Here is a 20,080-nt window from a genome sequence, read left to right as displayed (position 1 = left end):
GTTTTCTATTAAAATGCAGAATTCATGTCCTTGTCGATTTCAATAATTTGATGGTTCCAACAATCTTCTTCTTTTTATTTATTTATTTTTATGTCAAGTTGAATCATCTTTGCTTTACCAATGACCACCGTTAAGAATGTAAGTTTGACCTTAAATCCACAAAAGAAAAAGAAACAACTAACCAAAAGAAATCTTCACCTCAACACTACACCGCATTTGGCTGATTTATCATTTTACGGGGCAATACAATCAATTTTTAAAGTATCGGTATCGAGTATCAGGTGATTTTAAAAGACATATTGTCCTGTATTGAGTATTGTATCGCTCTGGCTAATGTATTTTAGTGTAATTTAATAGAGAAATGTATCGAGATGTATCATATCGGTTGGGTTAAATATGGATACGTATCGGCTAGTATCGTATGGTATCGTGGGATACTTTAGACCTTGAATACAACAATGGACCAAGTCAGGAAATTTAGCTTCACCTCGACGTTATACCGCATTTGGGAAGCTTGAAATCTTCTTGTCTTCCAAAATGAACGGCGTCGGGCTTTGGCAATTGTTAACTAGATCATATCCAATACTCGACCGGCGTTTTGGCACATCTCAAAACCTGTTGAAGATTCTCCTATTCATCGTCAATTTTTTTCTAAATGGCGTATTCCAATTATTTTTATTCACCCTCATGAAATTCGGCCATCATGGTTACGACCTCCTGAGTCTGTGATTGCTGTAAATTGTGATGGATTTGTAAATGGGGAACGAGGTGGGTATGGCACCATTGGTCATGACTCCACTGACGAAGTGCGTTTTGCGGTGGTGGATGATTGTGCATCATCAAATATCATTCGAATGGAACTTTTAGCAATCCATACTGGACTACATGCCGCTCTTATTTGAGGCTTCCCAAATGTTGAAATTCAAAGTAATTCGATGCAAGCGTTCTTACAAATTCTTCATCCAAGATTAGCCCTTTGGCGTGTTCGTGGCCTTTTGGAAGGGATTTTGAATTTTCATGGTGGTTTCTCTAGCTATGTTTTTATACACCATTTGAGGGAAGTGAATGCTGCTGTGGACTTCTTAGCCGGATATATTTCCAGCGATTCTGAAATTGTTTTTTCTGTTTTTTCAGCGCCTTTTTTACCAAAAAAAACTAACCAAAAGAAAAGATGATGCTCTTGAAGTGATACCAGAAAGCTGCAGTGTCTTTTTTATCAATGAAAATTGAACGTTTGAAGAACAAGAAATTTCCATCAACAGGACACAGGAGGGGAACAAAATGAAAAACATGTATTAACATATGGGTATCAATTTGCTATTGAAATTGAAACCACTTGTAACTGTTTCAAAAATGGTAAAGAAAGGATTTTTAAAAACGATTTCTATTGGGATATTCCCAATTAGGTCTGTGGAGTCTTTTGAAGTGTTATTCTCAACAGATACATGAACATAGGATTAGGAACAATCAGTCACACATATCAGATGAATGTTGAATCATGAAGTTCACCAATCCACACATTGTCTGCAGCCACAAGGTTTAAGTTCAAATTTGTAAATTTAAATCATCCAACGGTGTGAAATTACCTGTCCAACATTTGGCACGCCAATCTCGCTCGGCTGAATGATGGCCGACACATCCATGGTTGCAGACCATTTGAATCCGAAGTTCATATGTTTCTGAAATACGGCTATCGCCTGCTTCTCAAAGTTGGGGCATACAATGTCCCCTCCCCTCACCACGATCCCGTGCCGCCATCCAAAAGAAATCTTCCTTCACATATTGTAACATTCATTTTGCATGATGCTCCTGCAAGCAAAGGATATCAGGAGTACCCAAAATATATGCAGCCTTAACTTTGCCTTCATTAAGAGGCTCTTTCTAGACTTGAACTTATGACTACTTGGTCACAATGGAGCAAAACTCCGTTGCTGTAAAATAAAGAATCATGACACAAGGCTCCCGCTACTATAGGGTCGAGGAGGGTCAAATATACACAGCCTCGAGACCCACAACTTCTTGGTTGCAATAACACAGCTTAACCATTGCGCCAAGGCTCACCCACTAAATTTTTTTTACTCTATAATTTATTAATTTAAAAGAAATCATTGTCTTACTTACATTTTATACACTGCCTGTAGAAATCTCCATCACGCAGAAGGCATGAAACCAGTGGTTGAAGCAGCAGAGAAGCATGCCCAAGCTGAAGCTCCCCTACAAAGCACCAACCCCCCAGTCAACCAGAATAATAAGGCAGAGACAGTACAATAGCATTAGCACCTACTCATGGCAACTTACCAGGCCTTGTTGATAGTACTAACTAGTCTGATTTTATCTTCTGGTTCTGCAGATGGAATTCCCGGAGACGAGAACCTCCTTGTTGCAATTCAAGAGATGCAGAAGGCCAATTACTTCACTTTTGTCATGCTCATTAACATGTCCCCACTAGATCAGATACCAAGCAACATCACCTTCCTGATGCCCAATGACCGGATGCTATCAAAGATTGTACTGCCAGAGCATGCAGTGTCCGAATTCCTATTAAGGCATTCAATCCCTTCTCCCCTGCTCTTTGATGACATGAAACATTTCCCAAGTGGCTCCACTATCCCAACATCCAATCCAAATTTCACACTCAAAGTATCTAACCATGGAAGGAGAAGCTTTTACCTCAATGATGTACAGATCATTAGCCCAAATATCTGCACAAGAGGTTCTTCAATCAGATGCCATGGCATTAATGGAGTATTTTCAGCTACAGAATCACAGCATAACTCAACGCCGCCTTTACCTACCTGCTCTTCCATAACTCCTCTGCCTGCAGTTACACCTGCAACTCCCTCAAGTGCATCACTGCCTCCAACAACTCCAACAGAGGCCACGCCACCTACTGGTTCGGGCTATGTACAGAAATCAGGCTCTTGTTTTCCCTTGCCTTCTGGAGCATTCCTCCAGTTGATAACAACCTGCATGATAATACCACTGGTGGCTGGTGGATTTTCAAATTCAGTGTTCAGTATAAAGGAATTTTTTCTACTTATAACCATATGAAAGTAATGGCAATCCCTCATGCAGCCAATGATTAGATAACGTACCTAATTGAACTCAGTCAAACTCACCAGCCAATATTAACGACTTTTGTCTATTTCAATTCATTGTGCAGACAGTTTGTAACAGCATAGATCTAGACGAGGAGAAATATGCAAGAGGCAAACAGTAAAGTTTAAAGACATTTCCCTAGTCTCACTTTCATTTTGGTAAACAGCAATACATGGCCAAACACCCAAACAGTTCTTTTCAATTCAAAGCATTTGAATTTTTTATGCTCAATCAATACAACATATGCATATTTGTAAGTTTAAGGTTCCAATGCACATTTATAGGAACAACGAAACAAGATCCATTGAGATTTTGAGGGCCGTTTTTCAAATATTCTGTATTTCTCTCATTTATCAAATAAATTGATAAAAGAGCTAAATCCCTTGCACACACTGAGAGAAATACTCTATATTTCTCTCATTTATCATATTTGTTGTTTAATAAATCCAGTTTCCTTGGATACACATTGCATTGACTATAAAAATACACAGAATAAGGTAGCTAAGATGATCTAGCTGCTTCCCCCTTTAACAGAAACTGTAATGTGACATTCCAAGCCCTAGGAACATATACTGATCCACAAAGAAGTACATCATATTTGTTGTTCATTAAATCAGTCTCTCTGGTTACACATTGCATCAACTATAATAATACACAATGGTAGGTAGGAGTTCTCGCTGCTACCCTTCCTCTACATACAAGTTTAATACAAGGTTCCCCATTCCCCCCTCTACATTTCCTACAAAAGCTTCAACTATTAAAGGTACTTTCAAATGATGATGAGGGATTATATGATTCTGGTATTAAAAGATACCACGACTGGAAAGGTCAGCTATGATGAACTTTGAAAACAAAAAAACATAAAGGACAACCGGTTTATGCTAATGGGTTAGGGTATACTCCAGGAAAAAAGGGTTGCAAGCAGCACTGCTGGTCCTATTGACCATTCTGCACAAGTTCTGTTTGCTCAGCTTGTTGATCGTCATTGCCAGGTTGTTGGTCTTGGTCATCCCTGCCACCTATTGGATCTTCATGATCTCCAGGGATTTCCCTGAGACTCCCCTGCAAAACCCCAGTTTCATAAGTATTAAACAATATATTTTTTTAGAAAAAGAATACAAGCAACTTTGAGTGTAGTTGGTAATGCTATATCATGTAGTAAACACACAGGCAGCTGGAACCACAGCTGTTTCAGAAACTGTTACATAAACTTGGAGACTGGACTTGGACCCACTCCTCACTCACTCATCCGCTACTGTTGCACTCCAATTTGGATAATGAGGGGTTTGATTCACCACTTGAGTTGATAGAACATAGGATTAAATGCTTAATAAGCCTTAGGAATATGAGTTTTTTTTCCTCTATATCCATTTGTTTGTGAATTAACTCGCATGTCCACTGGCCTCAATTACTGTTCACTGTCATCAGGGATCCTACATGAGGATGCATGTCCTAGAAAACTTGTACAATAAATGCAGCTATCTACAAGGTCCTGTAAGCAAAATCAAATCCCATAACCTGATCCCTAAATCTGTAGATAGACATTTCACTGTGGACTGGTGTCCACCCATTCAGATGACCAATTATTAAGAGCAGAAAATACTATCACCTAATCAGGTTTATGTGATATCCTAGAGAGGACCATTCAATGATCAAACAAGGTGGGTCCCACAGAAGCCAAGTCCTTTGTGAGTACCAAGTGTTCTGAATTTCTGTTTAGTGATTGTAAACAGTCTCACATCATAGATTTGACTTTCCAGATAGAGCGGAGGAAGAAGAGAAGAAGCAGAAGCTAATCTATCTGGTTTGTAATTATCACCTTCAGTATAGCATTCTGGGAGAGAAGCTGCTCATACTCGCTGCGGATACGATTGACTTCAGATCTCAGAGTGTTATTCTCTTCCTTTAATACGTCAACACGATGGGAAAGCTCCTCACATTCAGCCTAGAACTCACAAGCAACAATGAATAATCAAACCATGTACCTCAAACCCAGCAGATTTCCTCAAAAACAACACATTGTAAATAACAATATACCTGCTTGCGCAACCTCGATCTACGGGCAGATTCCCTGTTCGACTGCTTTCTTCTCTGCCTTTTCAGTTCTCTTTCGTCCTGAAGCCAGGATACAAGTTGCAACAGCTTTAACGTACTGAAGCAAAATAAAATTGCAACAATGGATATGCCACTCAAACAATTTTAAGGAGTACATCTTTACAAATGTCTCAATGGGACTGGAAAACAAGTTGAAGATAATGCATATGAAACATTCAATGACTTCGCTTAGCTCAGAATATGTGTAGTGGGTCACTCAAAACCCATATGAACACATCAGACCTGATGATTTGCCATCAGGAACCCAGTGAATAAAGGAAGTAGAAACCAAATTTTATTTTCCCAAAAGCTGATTGGGCTTTGTAACTTTCACCAAGCTCATATAATCTGTTGATTAAAGAATTTCTGAGACCTTCTGCATTGAATTGGGAGTTTAAACTAGAATTAAGACAACTCCACATATATCTGTGAACAGACTAATTGTATTTCTTGAGTTTTTGTAACTAAAGAAAATCTGTAAAAAAAAAAGGGAAAATGTGAAACCTCCACCTAATGTAGAAGACTCGAAACATTAAATCTATCTAAATGACCATGTAGCTGATCTAGATCAGGTAGACAAACATAGCTCAGTTTGGAGACTCAAACCAAGGATTGTTCCTAAACAGTTTCCTGACAAGCAAGGGTTGGTAAGCTACACAGGATGCAACATTTAGTTTACTTTAGGTAGTGTTCAGTTTATTTACATATAAGTCCATGGCATAATGTGGAAATTCTATTTGCCTTCAAGACTAACAGAGATCAGGTGAAGCAATATGTACAATCAAAGAATTCTATGGTTCTTACAATATTCTCTACCTTGGCGATACCTGATTTCCAGAGTAACCCTAGATATCTTTCTGATATTATGTAGGTTTAATATATTTTAGATACAGCACTTAGCATTCTAGCCGATTAATCCAATTGATATTAGGAAGAAGTAACAACTCATCAATATATTCACCTTGTAAGCAAATAAAATGAAGTAGATCTCACAAAATTATTGTATGGAATTACTAAAAATCTGTATATGCATAGCACTACATAAATTGAAGTCATCTCATTTAAATATGAGAAACTGCAGATAATACTCTGCAAAGTGCAACCGATTTAAATATCACAGTGCAAGAACTCAAAGGCTTAGGAGAACCTGTATCCATAGCTCTGCTGGCACACCCTCACGAGATCCAACTGCACTGGTAGAGACCACAGTTCCTGGAACTGGATTAGAAGTTACCTTCCCACGCAGTGCAGGGATAGATGATGCAGCAGGTGCACCCCAATAGTCCATACCAATGTTTAAGTTTGTAGTTGGACCAGGAACGCCTCCAGGAGCAACAGCTGCTTGCATTGGCATGATTGCCAGTGTCTGGTTTAAAGTATTTGGTGGAGTGCGAGATGCTCCATTCTGAGGATCATGCGCAGAATTACCATTTCGGGATGCTTCAGCTGTAAACACATATTTAATAACAGTTACATATTTAATATTGTCAAAACTGCTTTTGTATGATTAGAACCATAGTTGTCAAAGAATTAGGTGATCAATGGCATTGGGGAGGGGTTCATAAACTAAGCTGCCTATGTGTCACATAGGCACTTGGACCTAGATCAAAGGGAAGAATTTATCTATAAGCCTACCTCCCCAAGAATCCTGAACAATACCCGTTTTCTGTTGTGAATCCTGCACAAAAATAAATATATTCTGAATACAGGGTACCTGGGTGAGGAAGGCAGCAACTGAAGATGCAGAATACAGAAGGCAGCATTGATTATTAGGGAAAAGGCTGGGTAAGCCAGCAGTGTACCGGAAGCTAGCATCCAATGTGCCTATTCTCTGTTACCTCTAAAATGACTCCCTAACCCAATTTAAGGGAGAACAGAGAGATAGACATACCCGGTGCTAGCATACCAAGCATTCTCCCTAATTATTAGACATGCTATAAATGAAACATTTGTCAGCTGATCCAGTTCAAATAGACTACTCTTGCATAGCAATAAGTATAAATCATACAAAAAATAGATAAAACCTATTATGATTCTCTCAATTCATAGGTCATACAAAATCTTAAGAAAAGGCCTACTAGTAATCATGCTATCAAGTATTGATATAATACTGACTTAAAGCATCAACATTGGCCATATCAACAAGATATACAACAGGTCCTTTAAAATTGAAAGCACAGAACAGACAAGGACTGATATTGTATCAACATGGCCTGAAATGGTACCATCACCGGCAAGTAGCTCGATACACAAATTGCCAAAACCCAACTCCCTGTTACTAAGAGAAAGCTTCTTCCTACTTTGATTTTGGCCAAGACCAAGCTGGACCCATCTACATTCAAAATTTGCATGGAAGATTATCCAAGTGGAGATTGAACATCAAACCCAATTAAAATATATTACAATTTGATCTTACTAATTCATTTTGCTTGAATCTTGATTTTTTTTTTCTTGCCCAATTGAAATATATTAAATTTTGATTTTGTTTTTTCATTTTGCTTGAATCCTGATTTTTCTTGCCCTCTTTTGGCAGAAAAAAAGGGAATTTCAGATAATTTTGAATGATTGAGGATCTATAATGTATCATTACTACTATTAGTGCGTAAAATAGGCTAAACACCAGATTTAGCCCAACCGGAGGCCTAAAACTCACCAAGATAGGCCCTTGAGTTCAGTTGAGCTGAGCCAGAAAAAATACAAAATCCCGATTTTTTTGGCTGGCCGAGATCTTGGAGATCCAGGTGTGTATCAAGCCAAAAAAATACTCAGTCCTACATTTTTTAGATTCAGGTGTATTATTACTGAGGATTCAAAGTGTTGAAGCTGGGGGATTACAGGGATCAATGAGCTGTGGACATTGATATTTTAATCTCCAATTTGCCGTTGTAAGTAAGATCCTGGCCTGTTAATCTGGTTCTTAAGCTTGTGTGGTCCTAGAGTTCTATCTAAAACCCTGAACCACATCAGGTCTTTCTTTGTTCCACTATTCTCGTCTACTGACATTTGATCTGATTTTAGCTCTATAAGATTTCTCTGCTGGTGATGCTGACACATTCCCATTTTGCTTCAGGTGAAGATTGGAAAATAGCTCCTCACAGCAGCATACCAACTCCTTACAAGAAGCTCCACCAGATAAATTGCAGAATTAAATTTTCTAGGCTTTCTACTGAGAATGGGGGTGGGGCAGGTAGATTGGGACGATAAACAAGGATTAAGTTGAGCTGGGTCGCAGAAGTAGAAATGGAGCTTACAATTTTGCTAAAGATAGGTAGGTGGTAGCTTTCTGAGGAGGAGAAGGGTAATGGTAGGATCGTCCATTTGATGGGCCATAAGAAGGAATAACACGGTTAAATTGGCCATTTAACTTTTTTCAGGGTTAAAGTTAACATCATTAGTTTTACAGGTGCAATTGATTTTTCTTGAAACGTGAGAGGTACCTTATATTAAAGGGCGAACCTGATGCCCACAAGCAGAGTCCCGGCATGGGGAGCCTTACCCCAGCAATTTTTGCTGAGAGACTGTTTGGCGCTTGGACCTCAATCCCTAAATTCTAGATCTCTCAATCCCCTCCAACAAACTCCACCCCCCTTTGGAATCATCACCCCCTCCCTTCTCATAGCACTCGATGCTAACCCAAGCCCTAACCACCCCCTAAAAACCCTAGAAAACCTAATTTCCCCAAACCCTAGACTTCTGAAACTTGAATCTGAAACCACAATATCAAGGTTCAGATTTAGCATGTTTTCTTCAACCCTAAGCCTCTACACCATAACCGAACCCTAACTACCCCTTTTCCTTCTAGCCCCCCTGCTTACCTCCCTTTCAACCCTAAAACCCCTTTAAACTCTAGAAACCCTACTTGCCTGCAGATTTCTTTAATTGATCCTGGAATTTGGCCCTTATTCTTCAATACTACATCATGAAGTTTGACAGTTTGTAATTGAAATTTAATTTTCAGATGGTTCTAGTAGATAGTCCCAATCACTTTCTTTTTATTTTTATATTCTATTTTTTCATAATTAGTTTAACTAATACTTTGGCTTTGTATATTTGTTGTATCTAGTTATCACACTGGTACATTATAAAACTTAATATCTTATGGACTGTTAATGCCCAAAAACCCTATGCCAGGTTTGGGAGCATGACATCATATGCGCTAGCTCAGGACTTCATGGTACATTGCACCTTCATATGCTTCAGGTGAAAAGTTTACAACCTGATCTTCCCTAGTGTAGAACATTACTTAAACTAGGCAAACCCCAACTAAAAATACTATCTGTCCAAGAAGATGGCAACCAAATTATTATTTGTATATTCTTCTTAAGTATGTTATTGGCAAATCAGTTAAAATTCAAGGGAAACATTCAATAGACGGTTTACTGACAAACTCAAACCAAAGAATCATTAACAATACCCGCATTTATTGCACCAGGAATATAGGTCCGGACTCACAAGTGGGTGGCTATATCAGGGCATAGTATCATATTAAACTCTCAGATGAGTCAATAGACCCAAAAAAAAAATCCAATGAGGTTTTTGAGGTTTTTAAACTGTGTACAAGAAAGAGTAGTAGTTCTCGAAAGCTATCCAGTGAACAACAAACTTGATTTTTAGATTCGAATTTTAATATTATTAAAATTTTCCCTCTTCTCCAAACAAATTGAAAAAGCTAACATTTACACAAAATCATATAGAACAAATGAGCTGGCTTCAGTTGATACTTACATTCTGAGAATTGGCATCACTTCCTTCACTTGAGCCTTCACTTCCACTCTCAGCACTGCAAATGTTGAGAAAATAATCTTTACTAACTTCAACATTCCAAAGCTTCTCCAAGCCTAAAGTTGCTGCACAAAAAAATCATACCTATGGGAAAAACCTCCATTGGCAGATGCTCCAGATGTTTTACCCACTTCATTATTCTTGCCTGTAAGCATATTCAAACTGCCTAAACTATCTTTTGACCTCTTGAGAGGACTTCTTTCCTTGCCATCTGATGACTTTCCATTCACGTCTGCACCACCAGGAACAGTTCCCTAACAAAGACCAAATGTGTTATGCCCCATCATGTAGTACATAAGACAGCACTCAGTAATACTGCGGATTAGGTAACTCACGGGAGCCTCCACATTTCCATTTGGAGAAGGCATAGCGTAGGGACTGAATGGGTGAGATCCCTGTCCAGCAATAACATGTAGCAATAGCATCAGCATCCAAACTCTTAATTTAGTGTGAGAAGAAAAAAATTAAGTACCACAAACTAAATGACATGATTGATCAGAAAATACCGGAGGCATAGCTGGGTGCGTATACATCCCGCCATGCGGATACATTGCAACATAAGGTGGTGGTGGAGTCCCATACGGTGGCATAAGATGCTTTTTTTGGGGTGGGGGGCGAGAAGGAAAAAGAAACACTATCAGAATAAATCACACCACAAATGGTGCAGAAGACTGCAGTAAATGGAAAATTAAGTTCAAATTGCCTTTCCATCCTGAACAAATGTTCAAATTGCCCCCAAGACCCCTGTCTTGATTGATGCTTCCTACTTGATAGTGAAGAGAACAATCTACCTTCTTCCTAAAAACATCGACAACAACTAAAAAATAAAAGCACGCTAATACAAGATGCACACAATCCTCAAAATTCTGAAAGATGCCCCTCTCACAACAAGGACAACATGGTGCCTTTATTCTAGGCACAACACCAACAGAAGTATAAAACATGAATAATGTGGACTAATACCAAAGTAGAAAATCCAGGAAGATACTTCTACTAATCATAGCAAGATTAGTGAAACACAGAATGCAAACCAAAATTTGGGAAAAGATCATAATTTGTAAACAGAGTAATCAAATTAGGCTAGAAAGCAAGTTGAGTCAACTAGCCAAGTGAAGGACAGACAGGCAGAATATGGTACACTTCCTATCACAAAAAATATGAAGTTCCAAAGCAGTCAAATGCTACTACGAGTGACAGCAACAGATGTAGAACCGAGTTAATCAACCACAAAACTTGCAAAACTAGTAACAAATTTCACAGGGTAAGATAACAGGAACTAAGTCTCGGTATAGACATAGATCAGCACTGCCAGATAGATATGAGATCTTCATGGAAAATTAGAGTGAACTGAAATTACTGGTGCCACAGTGACGTGAACCAAAACTCTCCCCTTGGCCAAAACCCTAAGCTGGGCCCAAAACCCACACATAGGGGGAAGCCTCCCTAGGCTGGCCAAACCATGGGGGGCAATTTTATCCTTATTCTCCCCTTAGACTACTTAATCCTCTAAATTCAGCATGTGTCTTAAGCTAACTAGGTTTTAATTTCAGCATGTGAGTCATAGTTTTTTTAATTACAGCATACGTCAATTAGAGTCTTTAGTTGAATAGAATTCAACATGTATCAATTAGAGTCCTTATTAATGTGATTGAATGTAATGGGATCCTACTCTCAATAAAGGAGTCCCACTTGGGTTTAGAGTCCTTTAGTAGGCTATAAATAGCCCATTCTTTCTTTGTAAATGTTAAGTCTGATTATTTGATTAAGAATATTGAGGTTGAGGACCGTGCTTCCTGTTTGAGGGGGCCACAATGGATTTTCAGTCAAGCTTTCTTCCTAAAAGATCAGTAACTCTATCTAGCACTCTTCTTCAGAAAATTTCAGCAAGTGTTCAAGAGATTTCCATGTAAAGCAGCCCCCGCCCCTTCTCGCTTTTCCCCTACCATCACAAGGCTCCCCCTCCCCTTCCCCAGCCCCTCCCCCACCTCCCTTAACCCTGTTAGCCCTTCCCTCCCCTCCCCTGTTCTGTGCAACATAACAGCCGCTCCCCTTAGCTGCTGCACCCAAGCAGCAGCTTCCCTAGCACCCCACGACACCCCCAACCCCCTACGATCCCTGCAGGCCCTTCCCCCACCCCTCCCCTCCCCTCTTCAACCCTCTCAGTCCTCTCAGTCTGTCTCTTCTTCCTTGCGGCAGAACCAGAAAACAGAAAAGAAAGAAAGAAAGAAAGAAAAAAAAGAAAGAAAGAAAGAAAAGAAAAAGAAAGAAGAAAAAAAGGGATGTAAGACAGAAAATTTCTTGTTTTCTTTCAAGATCCAACCCATATTCCTTTTGTTAAGCCTCACACCTAATTCCTTTCCATCCCATATAATTTTGTTGAACCCATACCTTACCGATAACCTCCACATTTGGGTTCCATCCTTATTCAACAATATTATCCATTCCCCCATTATTTTCTTACATCCCATATCAATTTAGGGGATCTCAAACCATCCCTTGGGTGACTTGTCAACAGTCCAAACTTCTTTCCAAGGTCTTCCCATAAATTCTTTGGAGATCCACAAAGATCCCATAATATTTTTAGACTTATTTGCTGGAAGATTCCAGGCAATCCTTAATTTTAGGGAAATCCTCAAAGAAACCCTAACCCTAAAATTGGGTTTACGTCACACAGGCAGTCAGTAAGTAGCAGAACTGACTATGAGACTCGATGAGAAGACATCGAAAGACAAAGATAACAAAGGCTAGGAATCTAAGCACCAGAAAATCCACTCAAGCAAAGTACTAAATCCACAATAGAAACCCCAGAAAACTGTAAGGCTTTATTCTTAAATTCATCAGTAAAGCAACTGGCTACAGCATCCATATATAAAATTCATAAACTTACTAACACTTCTGATTCCTAAACTGACTCGGGAATTGGGATCCAAACTACTACTTGGCATAGTCAAAAGAACCAGTATTTGATGTCCCTACCAAAACCAGGACTCAAAAAACAAACATAAAAAGTAATCTGGACTCAAATGCCAAATGTATCTAGATCTGGACTTAGCTAACTTTTAACATGAAAGGACTAATGAATTTGTCTTAATTGACTAATCTCGTAGTCCTGCCTCCTACCCATAGTTTGGACCCCATTAAAGTGGCCCATTATAATGAGAACCAACTGAAGCAAAGGCCCGACAAATATATAACTTGACCTACTTCCGTTTATATGATTTGTCTACATATATATGTATATGCTTGCAGGAATACAAGCACCAACAGCAACAAGCTATCCTTATCCCAAACCAGGACTCTATACCAATAAAAAGCATAAAGCAAGTGTATGCACATGCAGACACAACACATGTTTCCCTTCTTATCACCAAAAAAAATTTCCCTTATTGCATCCAGGACACCAATAAAAGCATAATTGTACAGGCACAGGATGTAAGCATACAGTTTTTCCTACTTGAAAATGATAGTATAATTTCTAAATACCATGATTCCAAAAAAATCAAGAGAGAACATGAAACTGAATCCAAGACCACCCAAAGAGGGTCCAGGAGGGTTACCAGTACCCTATGGCCCTACCAGCAACACAGGGAACTTTGGCCAGCATAGAGGCATTTTGGTACCCCTAATCCAACCAATTTGATCTAGCCCAGTCCAGAATTTTGTTAGGAGTTCAATTTCATCTTTATTTTGTTATTTGAGTTGGTCTTTGTTCATTTATGAAAAAAACCAAGTCTAGTTAAGAGTCCTAATTAAAGAATGATTCCTTTTGTTGGATCCAGTATGTCAATAAAATCCTAAATCTACTCCTCTTTTTTTGGGTAATTTGGTTGAGTTTACAAGTTATTGAAGAGTCCCAAGTATGTTAAAAGCCCAATTAATAAGGGATTCCCCTTGTTCCCCTTGTTAAAATCCACTTCTTACAAGGAGGCGTATCTACTTTTATCTTGCAATTTGGATCATCCTAGGATGAGCTATGACAAAGTCCTCATTTGAATGAGAGTCTTTGGTCCAAGTAGAGTCCTAATCAGAATCACCTTCTAAGTTCGAGTCCTAGTGTGAGTTCTTTGATGCAGGAGGCACAGTCTAACGCTCTAGAAAGCCCTTACGGCTTGTTCCTGAGTTCCAGATCAGATTTAGAGTTCAGACCATGAGAAATCCACTCCTTTTTACCCACAAGGGAATGGCCAAGCTGAGTCCACCAAGAGATCCGCTCGGAAAGAGGAAGGAATTCAAGCTATAACCTATAAATAAAGCCTCTCTAGTTTGATTTGATTTTTCTTTCTTCTTTCTATAGTGGAGATAGTCGCACGTAATGACAGGTCGTGGCCATATTGTTAAAAGTTTGTGGTAAGAGTGGGATTTCATTCTAGTGCCCAAAATTAATATCCTAAAGCTTTCATATGTGGGCAATTGCTACTTTATATATTTATTTATTTATTTTATTCAGTAAAAGTCAAATTTGATGAAGAATAAAATCTGAGAATTGGAAGGTGCCAAGAGAGAGGACGTGAGTTTCCCTAGGAGAGGAGACTTGGGACTGTATCATGTTTATTAATTCTGCAATTTGAAGACTTCAAGCTCCCATTCTCTTCTTCAAGTAGGCTTACTAAACCTCCACCCCAGCCCCTACCTCATCTCCTTCTTTCTTCTCTATCGCAACCTTCGTGTTCCACCTTCCCCCTAGCATCCAGCAACCCCTCCCCATCCCCAAACCCTACTCCTCCCAATCACAGTCCCTTAGGAAACTTCTTTCCCCCTTCCCTTCAGACCAACCAAACCCTAACTCCTTGCTGCCCAATTCCCAAAACCCTAATCCTCTTTTCTCATATCTTTTAAACCCTTCACCCAAAACCTATCTCTTCTAAGGATCATCATTTCATACCAGTCCATTACCTTTAACCTTAACCCTAGCCCAAGCTACCCTTAGAAACCCTAAATTTTCTAAACCCTAGACTTGGAATTCAATTTTGAATTTTAAATTACAGCAAGGCTTCAGAGTTGAAGTTCATAACCATAGCTCCTTAGCCCTAGCCAAATCCCTGCCTACCCTTTCCTAGATTCTTAACTCCAGCAAAGCAGCCCTATTGCCTCAACCTCAGGGAATTCAAACCCTAGTTCCACTGCTGGTTCACTTGAATAAGATCCAGAGGGTGAACCCTAGCTTTGGGGCCTGCATCCATTACTAAACCCCAGATCCTTGGTTCACATCAGAAGAATTGTTCTTTTTCCCCAACTACTCCATCATGAGCAGAAAATGATAATATTTATGAAAGAAGACACAGCTATCCCATGATAGACACAAAAGGGATGATAAAGCCCATATCATTTAAGTTTTGAAAGGGGGAAAAAGAATATGAGTGGCCATGCAGCCAGTTACCTGAAAACTAAATGTGTCATTTTCAAGGGATTTGCGAAGACAACTACGAAGATCCAATAAGGACTAGGGAAATATGATATTTCATGGAAGACAAGGTAATGTTCAACTGGCCTTAAAAGCAACAAATTGAACAGCCCAGGCAAGATAATGCTTCGTAAGCCTACAACAATATTTTCTATATAAATTACAAGCACACTAGAATGCTTCAGAAGAAAAAAGATTTGACCAACCAAACTAAGAAAAAATATATGTGACGCAAAATAAGTAAAAATAAGAGTGATAACAAGGAAATAATTAACACATCATTGCAAAAGACACACCATAAGAGAAATGCTTACTTATTTGGTTTAATAGTTCATAAGAAATTGAAGTACACATGAATGAATTAAAAAGGCTGGATCAAACATGTTCCTAGAGTTCTTGTTAGAATCTTGGCATGGTCTCTTTCTATAGTTTTCTTTCAGCTACAATATCTTCTAATATGAGGCCATGATAAATCTGAATCATAGAACTCTTACGTTGCATCAGGTTGATTCCTAACAATGGAAGAAAGGGAAAGCCATAAAATTTTCAAAACCGTTTTTGGTGGCCTTTCGAAGATGACTTCCCGATATAAATTTTGCAAAGGTACTTCCATAAAATTCTTCCCACAAATTGGCAAGAAATGTTGAAAGAAAGCTTTCCTTACTGTTTTCTCGTCTTTCCAAGCACAACCAAGCAATGTTTCACATTGAACAATTTTACGTCATTTTTCCTTTCCCTTCCCAAACAGCCACACATGATTTTTTCTGGATGAATAGAATCCTTTCTGTCATCTGTTCTCCCCCCCCCCCCTCCTTTTTTTTTTTTTTTATATTTTTTTTTTTTTTTTTTTGGGGGGGGGGGAGGGTTTCAATCCTTGGAGTACAGTCAAACACTTCACATGTACCTTCATGTCAATGTATATGACGGGGAAAGATTTGTAATAAGAATTAGATTCTACCTTTCAAATTAAGTTTAAAAAAAAAGTCTTGGTTTTTTTCTGAGGCAGGTGCAAGCGTCTGAACCTCAAAAAGACTGCAAGAAACTATTTATAATTTATAATAACTTCTGTCATTCTAAAAACTAAAATAATAGCTTTTAATATGATCAAACTTATAAAGAATTTGTGTTGATTAAGTTCGATCACACTAAAAGATTAAAAGAAAACTAGTATATTGGTTTCTGGACAACAGAGCTTGTTATAAATTGTGCCTTGCAACCATTTCAAGGTTCAAAACTTGCCCCTTCTCCCAAAAAGAGGAATTTTAACTCAACTTATAACTGCTACAGTGCTTTTGGGGGAAAGGCTACACAGTCAAAGCCACTAGATTACAAATGGAGCAGTTGATTTAACATCCTAAAAATTGATAGGATGGAACACTCGCTATGTGGTTTAGGTGTTGCAATACGAAGGAACGCTTTTGATGTAACTAATCCACTGTCTTCAGGCAGCTATCCGTAACCAATGTTCTTTCTGTACATATGCTTACATGTGCCTGCACGTGAGAGAGAGAGAGAGAGAAGCGGAATTAACACAAAATAAACTATCATGATTTTTTATTGGGAATCTTGATCCCTTTATGATACACCTTTCTTGCATTTTTCGAGGAGTTTTGGGACTTTTCCCCTTGCTAAGAAACAGTGAAAATTCCATAAATTACAAAGTTGATGAATTTTGATTCTTTTAGCATATCACAACTGGGAGAGTAGGCCTTGGTGAAACAGCAAAGGTTCCTCCATCATGATCAAGTGATCGCATATCAAGTCCTAGAAACAGCCTCTCTTTGAAAGTAGGGGGTAGGGGCTTCATATATTATGACTCACCCCAAATTCTGCAGTTGTGGAAGCCTAGTGCACTAGGTACACCCTATTTGTGTGAGTATAGGGAAGGTAATGCAAACAAGGAAGATCTATTAGGCATTAGCATCAGTGTAAATAAGGCCAGAGTTACATGGAGCTACCAATTTAGCTTTCACCTAAATTAAATTCCCCTACAATAATTTGGTAGGAAGTTAATTGTGATTAGCAAATAAGTGGAAATATCACAACAATGGCACCAAAAAAATTGGCCTCCCCAACTAAACAAACCAACTCAACACCTATAAACTGAATACAGTTCTCATAAAGTAGGTCATTTATACATTACCATACCAATTCCTCCTATAGTAATTCAAGCAAATCAATTAAACCTGACACCCAGAGAGTTACCATGAACAGGCAGGAACAGTTGTTAGTTTGGAAATGAATAATAGGAAGATATGTTCCACCATTTAAAGATGTATTGCATTTCAACGGTAGTTTAACTATTCGAAGACCTAGATAACAAGCATCAGGCGCAAAGTCTAGCTTAAACATAAACCACTACAGAAAAAATAAAAGGGATAATTTATACCTGAGCCCCCCACATATAGGGGTGTGGTTGGGGACTTGAAGCCACTGGAGAGTGAAAGAAACCCGGAGGAGGAATAGGGGAATATGCCTGTCACGCAGATAGTTGAGGAAGGGTTCTATACAACATTATTAAAATGAACATATCAAACTGATGAGGAACTTTTCACAATAACCACCTGAAACCCAGACCAGTCATAAACAGCGGCAGCACTCGTTGTAGGTGGCTGTTCCTGAACGAAACAAAGATAGCAAACTAATGAGAACAAACGGAAACGAGATAATATCTTTAATAAGAGCAACAGTAAAACCCCAAATCTAACCTGTGTTACCGGTGTTGAAGTTGAAGTCGAGGACTTGGACGCCTTTGGCGGCGTATCCATCTCACTACTACCCATGACTCAGAATCCAAAGTAACTCCTATCCAGAAGAATCTCTCAAGCCATCCTGCAGCGTACACTACAATCTCTAATTTCAGAACTAAGCTTCTGATTCACTTCCTACCAACCCCAGATTCTATTCAAAGAAATAACTTTCTCTCATTGATGCAGAAAATAAGAGCTAAAGTCTCGATCTCGGCCAAACACAAACAATCTCAGATTCAACAAATGCCAGATGGATAAGAATCCAAACAGAAGAAGAACCAGAATTTCAATTTTTTTATCCGCTAGTCAGCATTGATCAATGAATACTCCAATTTAAGTAGTTCTCTAGAGCTACAACATCAATAACTCATTCAATCGGAATCAACTCAAGCGAAGAACACGAAATTTACATAAGAAACAACACAATTCCTCTCGGAAACTTTAAAAAAAAAAACAAGTAAAAATTAATCCAGTTACGACGAATTATAAAAAAGGATGAAAATCCGAATCTTTCCTGCAAATCAATCAATGAGAATTTTTCTTCTTATGGCGCAGATTCCGTCGTCGTCGTTGTCACGAGTAATTCACTCTTCACACAGAGAAACTTCTGTTCCTCGTTGTTTTCACTGCTCTCCCAGCGTACTGATTCTGAGTCGTATATCGTATATCGTATATTTCGTATCCAATATATACTCTACCGGATCTGATTCGTAGTCGTATACCCTCCTTATGCTTCATTAGATTGGAATCTTGATGCTGGAGATTCCAATCCCATGGCTTCTCGATTAGTATAGTGAAGAGGTTTTTCTCGTTATCTTTTTTTTGGTTTTGTAATAAAGACATTGAACCCACAATCTCTCCACTGAGAGGTGAGATTCTCAACCACGAGTCAAGATCAGCTCTCCCGACCGGGAGCGCAGAGTGCTTCCCTACAGGTTCTGACCACACAAAATAGTGGGGCCCACGGTGAAAAATACATTTTGGAAAAAATAAAATAAAATATTTTAATTTCATCTGTGGGCCCCACTGTTTTGTGTGGTCGGAAACCTGACGAGGAGCACTCTGTGCTATCCGACGGGGTGAGAATCCGGATTCTCGACAACTCCACTATCCTTCCATTGGCAAAGTGAATTTTTTCTCGTTATTCAAAATTGAACATTCACTTAGATTAAAGAAAAAGAAAGACCAATTAATCATGCTGATTTGACTTCCACATTAAGATTAGAGATTGCCTTATAAAGGAAGAGGATAACGTTATCTTCCCTCTTTCTGCATTTATGCCCACAGGGGTGGAATTAGGATTTAACATCCAAGAGGGGGCGAAGAATGAAAGTTCAGATCACTTTATCGTTAGAAAAGTACTAATGCTTTTTTCGTTGTATTGTGTGGAGTCATGGACCCTTATAAGACCCAATAGGGGTCTCACCTTTGAATTATTTTATTATATTAAGTCATAGGTCTATATATATTTTGTGGGACTCATACATATTTGGAAAAAAAAAAGAGTAAATTATTGATAATAATAAAAAATTAAAAAAATGTAAGTAAATTAAAGCAACAATACAAAAAAAAAAAAAAAAAGACACATGACTTCAACTCTAAAAAGTTAGATGCAATCCAATAATAATTAATTACTTTATTAACGATAAACATTTTATTCACAATATAAAATCAAATAACAAAAACGGTAGAAAAATTAAAGAAACATATAATATAAAATTAAATAAAAAGAATAACAAAAAATGAAAAAATAAAATAAATTGAAAAAGAGAAAGATTGGATAAAATGATACATTGAAGAGAGATGAGAAAATAAATAGGGATTGAAGAGTTAGTTTCTAATTAAAATGGCATTTGAATAACAAATACGATTTTTTGTCAAAAGTTTTCTTAACCCACATTTATAAAAAGAAAATAGAATAAATAAGAAAAAAAGAAGAGAGAAAACAGGGTGG

The 20,080-nt window shown here is 38.3% G+C and overlaps 2 protein-coding genes across 4 annotated transcripts; one reads left to right on the top strand and one right to left on the bottom strand.

The window, feature by feature from the left end:
- Positions 1–1,172: 1,172 nt before the first annotated feature.
- LOC149000180 (bZIP transcription factor 68-like) lies at positions 1,173–18,846 on the bottom strand. 3 transcript variants are annotated; one of them, XM_089139312.1, is made up of 16 exons: positions 18,085–18,846; positions 17,941–17,994; positions 17,766–17,852; positions 10,482–10,571; positions 10,311–10,370; positions 10,060–10,229; positions 9,919–9,973; positions 6,829–6,871; positions 6,341–6,639; positions 5,137–5,214; positions 4,919–5,044; positions 3,096–4,161; positions 2,796–2,989; positions 2,299–2,702; positions 2,122–2,214; positions 1,173–1,809 (listed from the first exon to the last, which is right to left on the bottom strand). In XM_089139312.1, the coding sequence occupies exons 1-12, from the start codon at positions 18,157–18,159 to the stop codon at positions 4,036–4,038; spliced, it is 1,263 nt and encodes a 420-aa protein (XP_088995438.1). In that variant the 5' UTR covers positions 18,160–18,846; the 3' UTR covers positions 1,173–1,809; positions 2,122–2,214; positions 2,299–2,702; positions 2,796–2,989; positions 3,096–4,035. The 3 variants fall into 3 exon arrangements, with proteins under 3 accessions (XP_088995438.1, XP_088995439.1, XP_088995437.1); XM_089139313.1 differs by having other exon boundaries at positions 2,796–4,161; positions 18,085–18,213; positions 18,646–18,846; XM_089139311.1 differs by having other exon boundaries at positions 2,796–4,161.
- On the top strand, positions 2,287–3,051 carry LOC149000181 (Fasciclin-like arabinogalactan family protein). The gene has a single exon (XM_089139135.1). The coding sequence runs from the start codon at positions 2,287–2,289 to the stop codon at positions 3,049–3,051; it is 765 nt and encodes a 254-aa protein (XP_088995261.1).
- Positions 18,847–20,080: the final 1,234 nt, after the last annotated feature.

This window comes from Hakea prostrata, chromosome 11, assembly GCF_041222555.1.
Source record: "Hakea prostrata isolate BN-2017 chromosome 11, UWA_Hpros_2, whole genome shotgun sequence".
Lineage (NCBI taxonomy): Eukaryota > Viridiplantae > Streptophyta > Magnoliopsida > Proteales > Proteaceae > Hakea > Hakea prostrata.
This window is presented reverse-complemented; position numbering and strand designations above follow the sequence as displayed.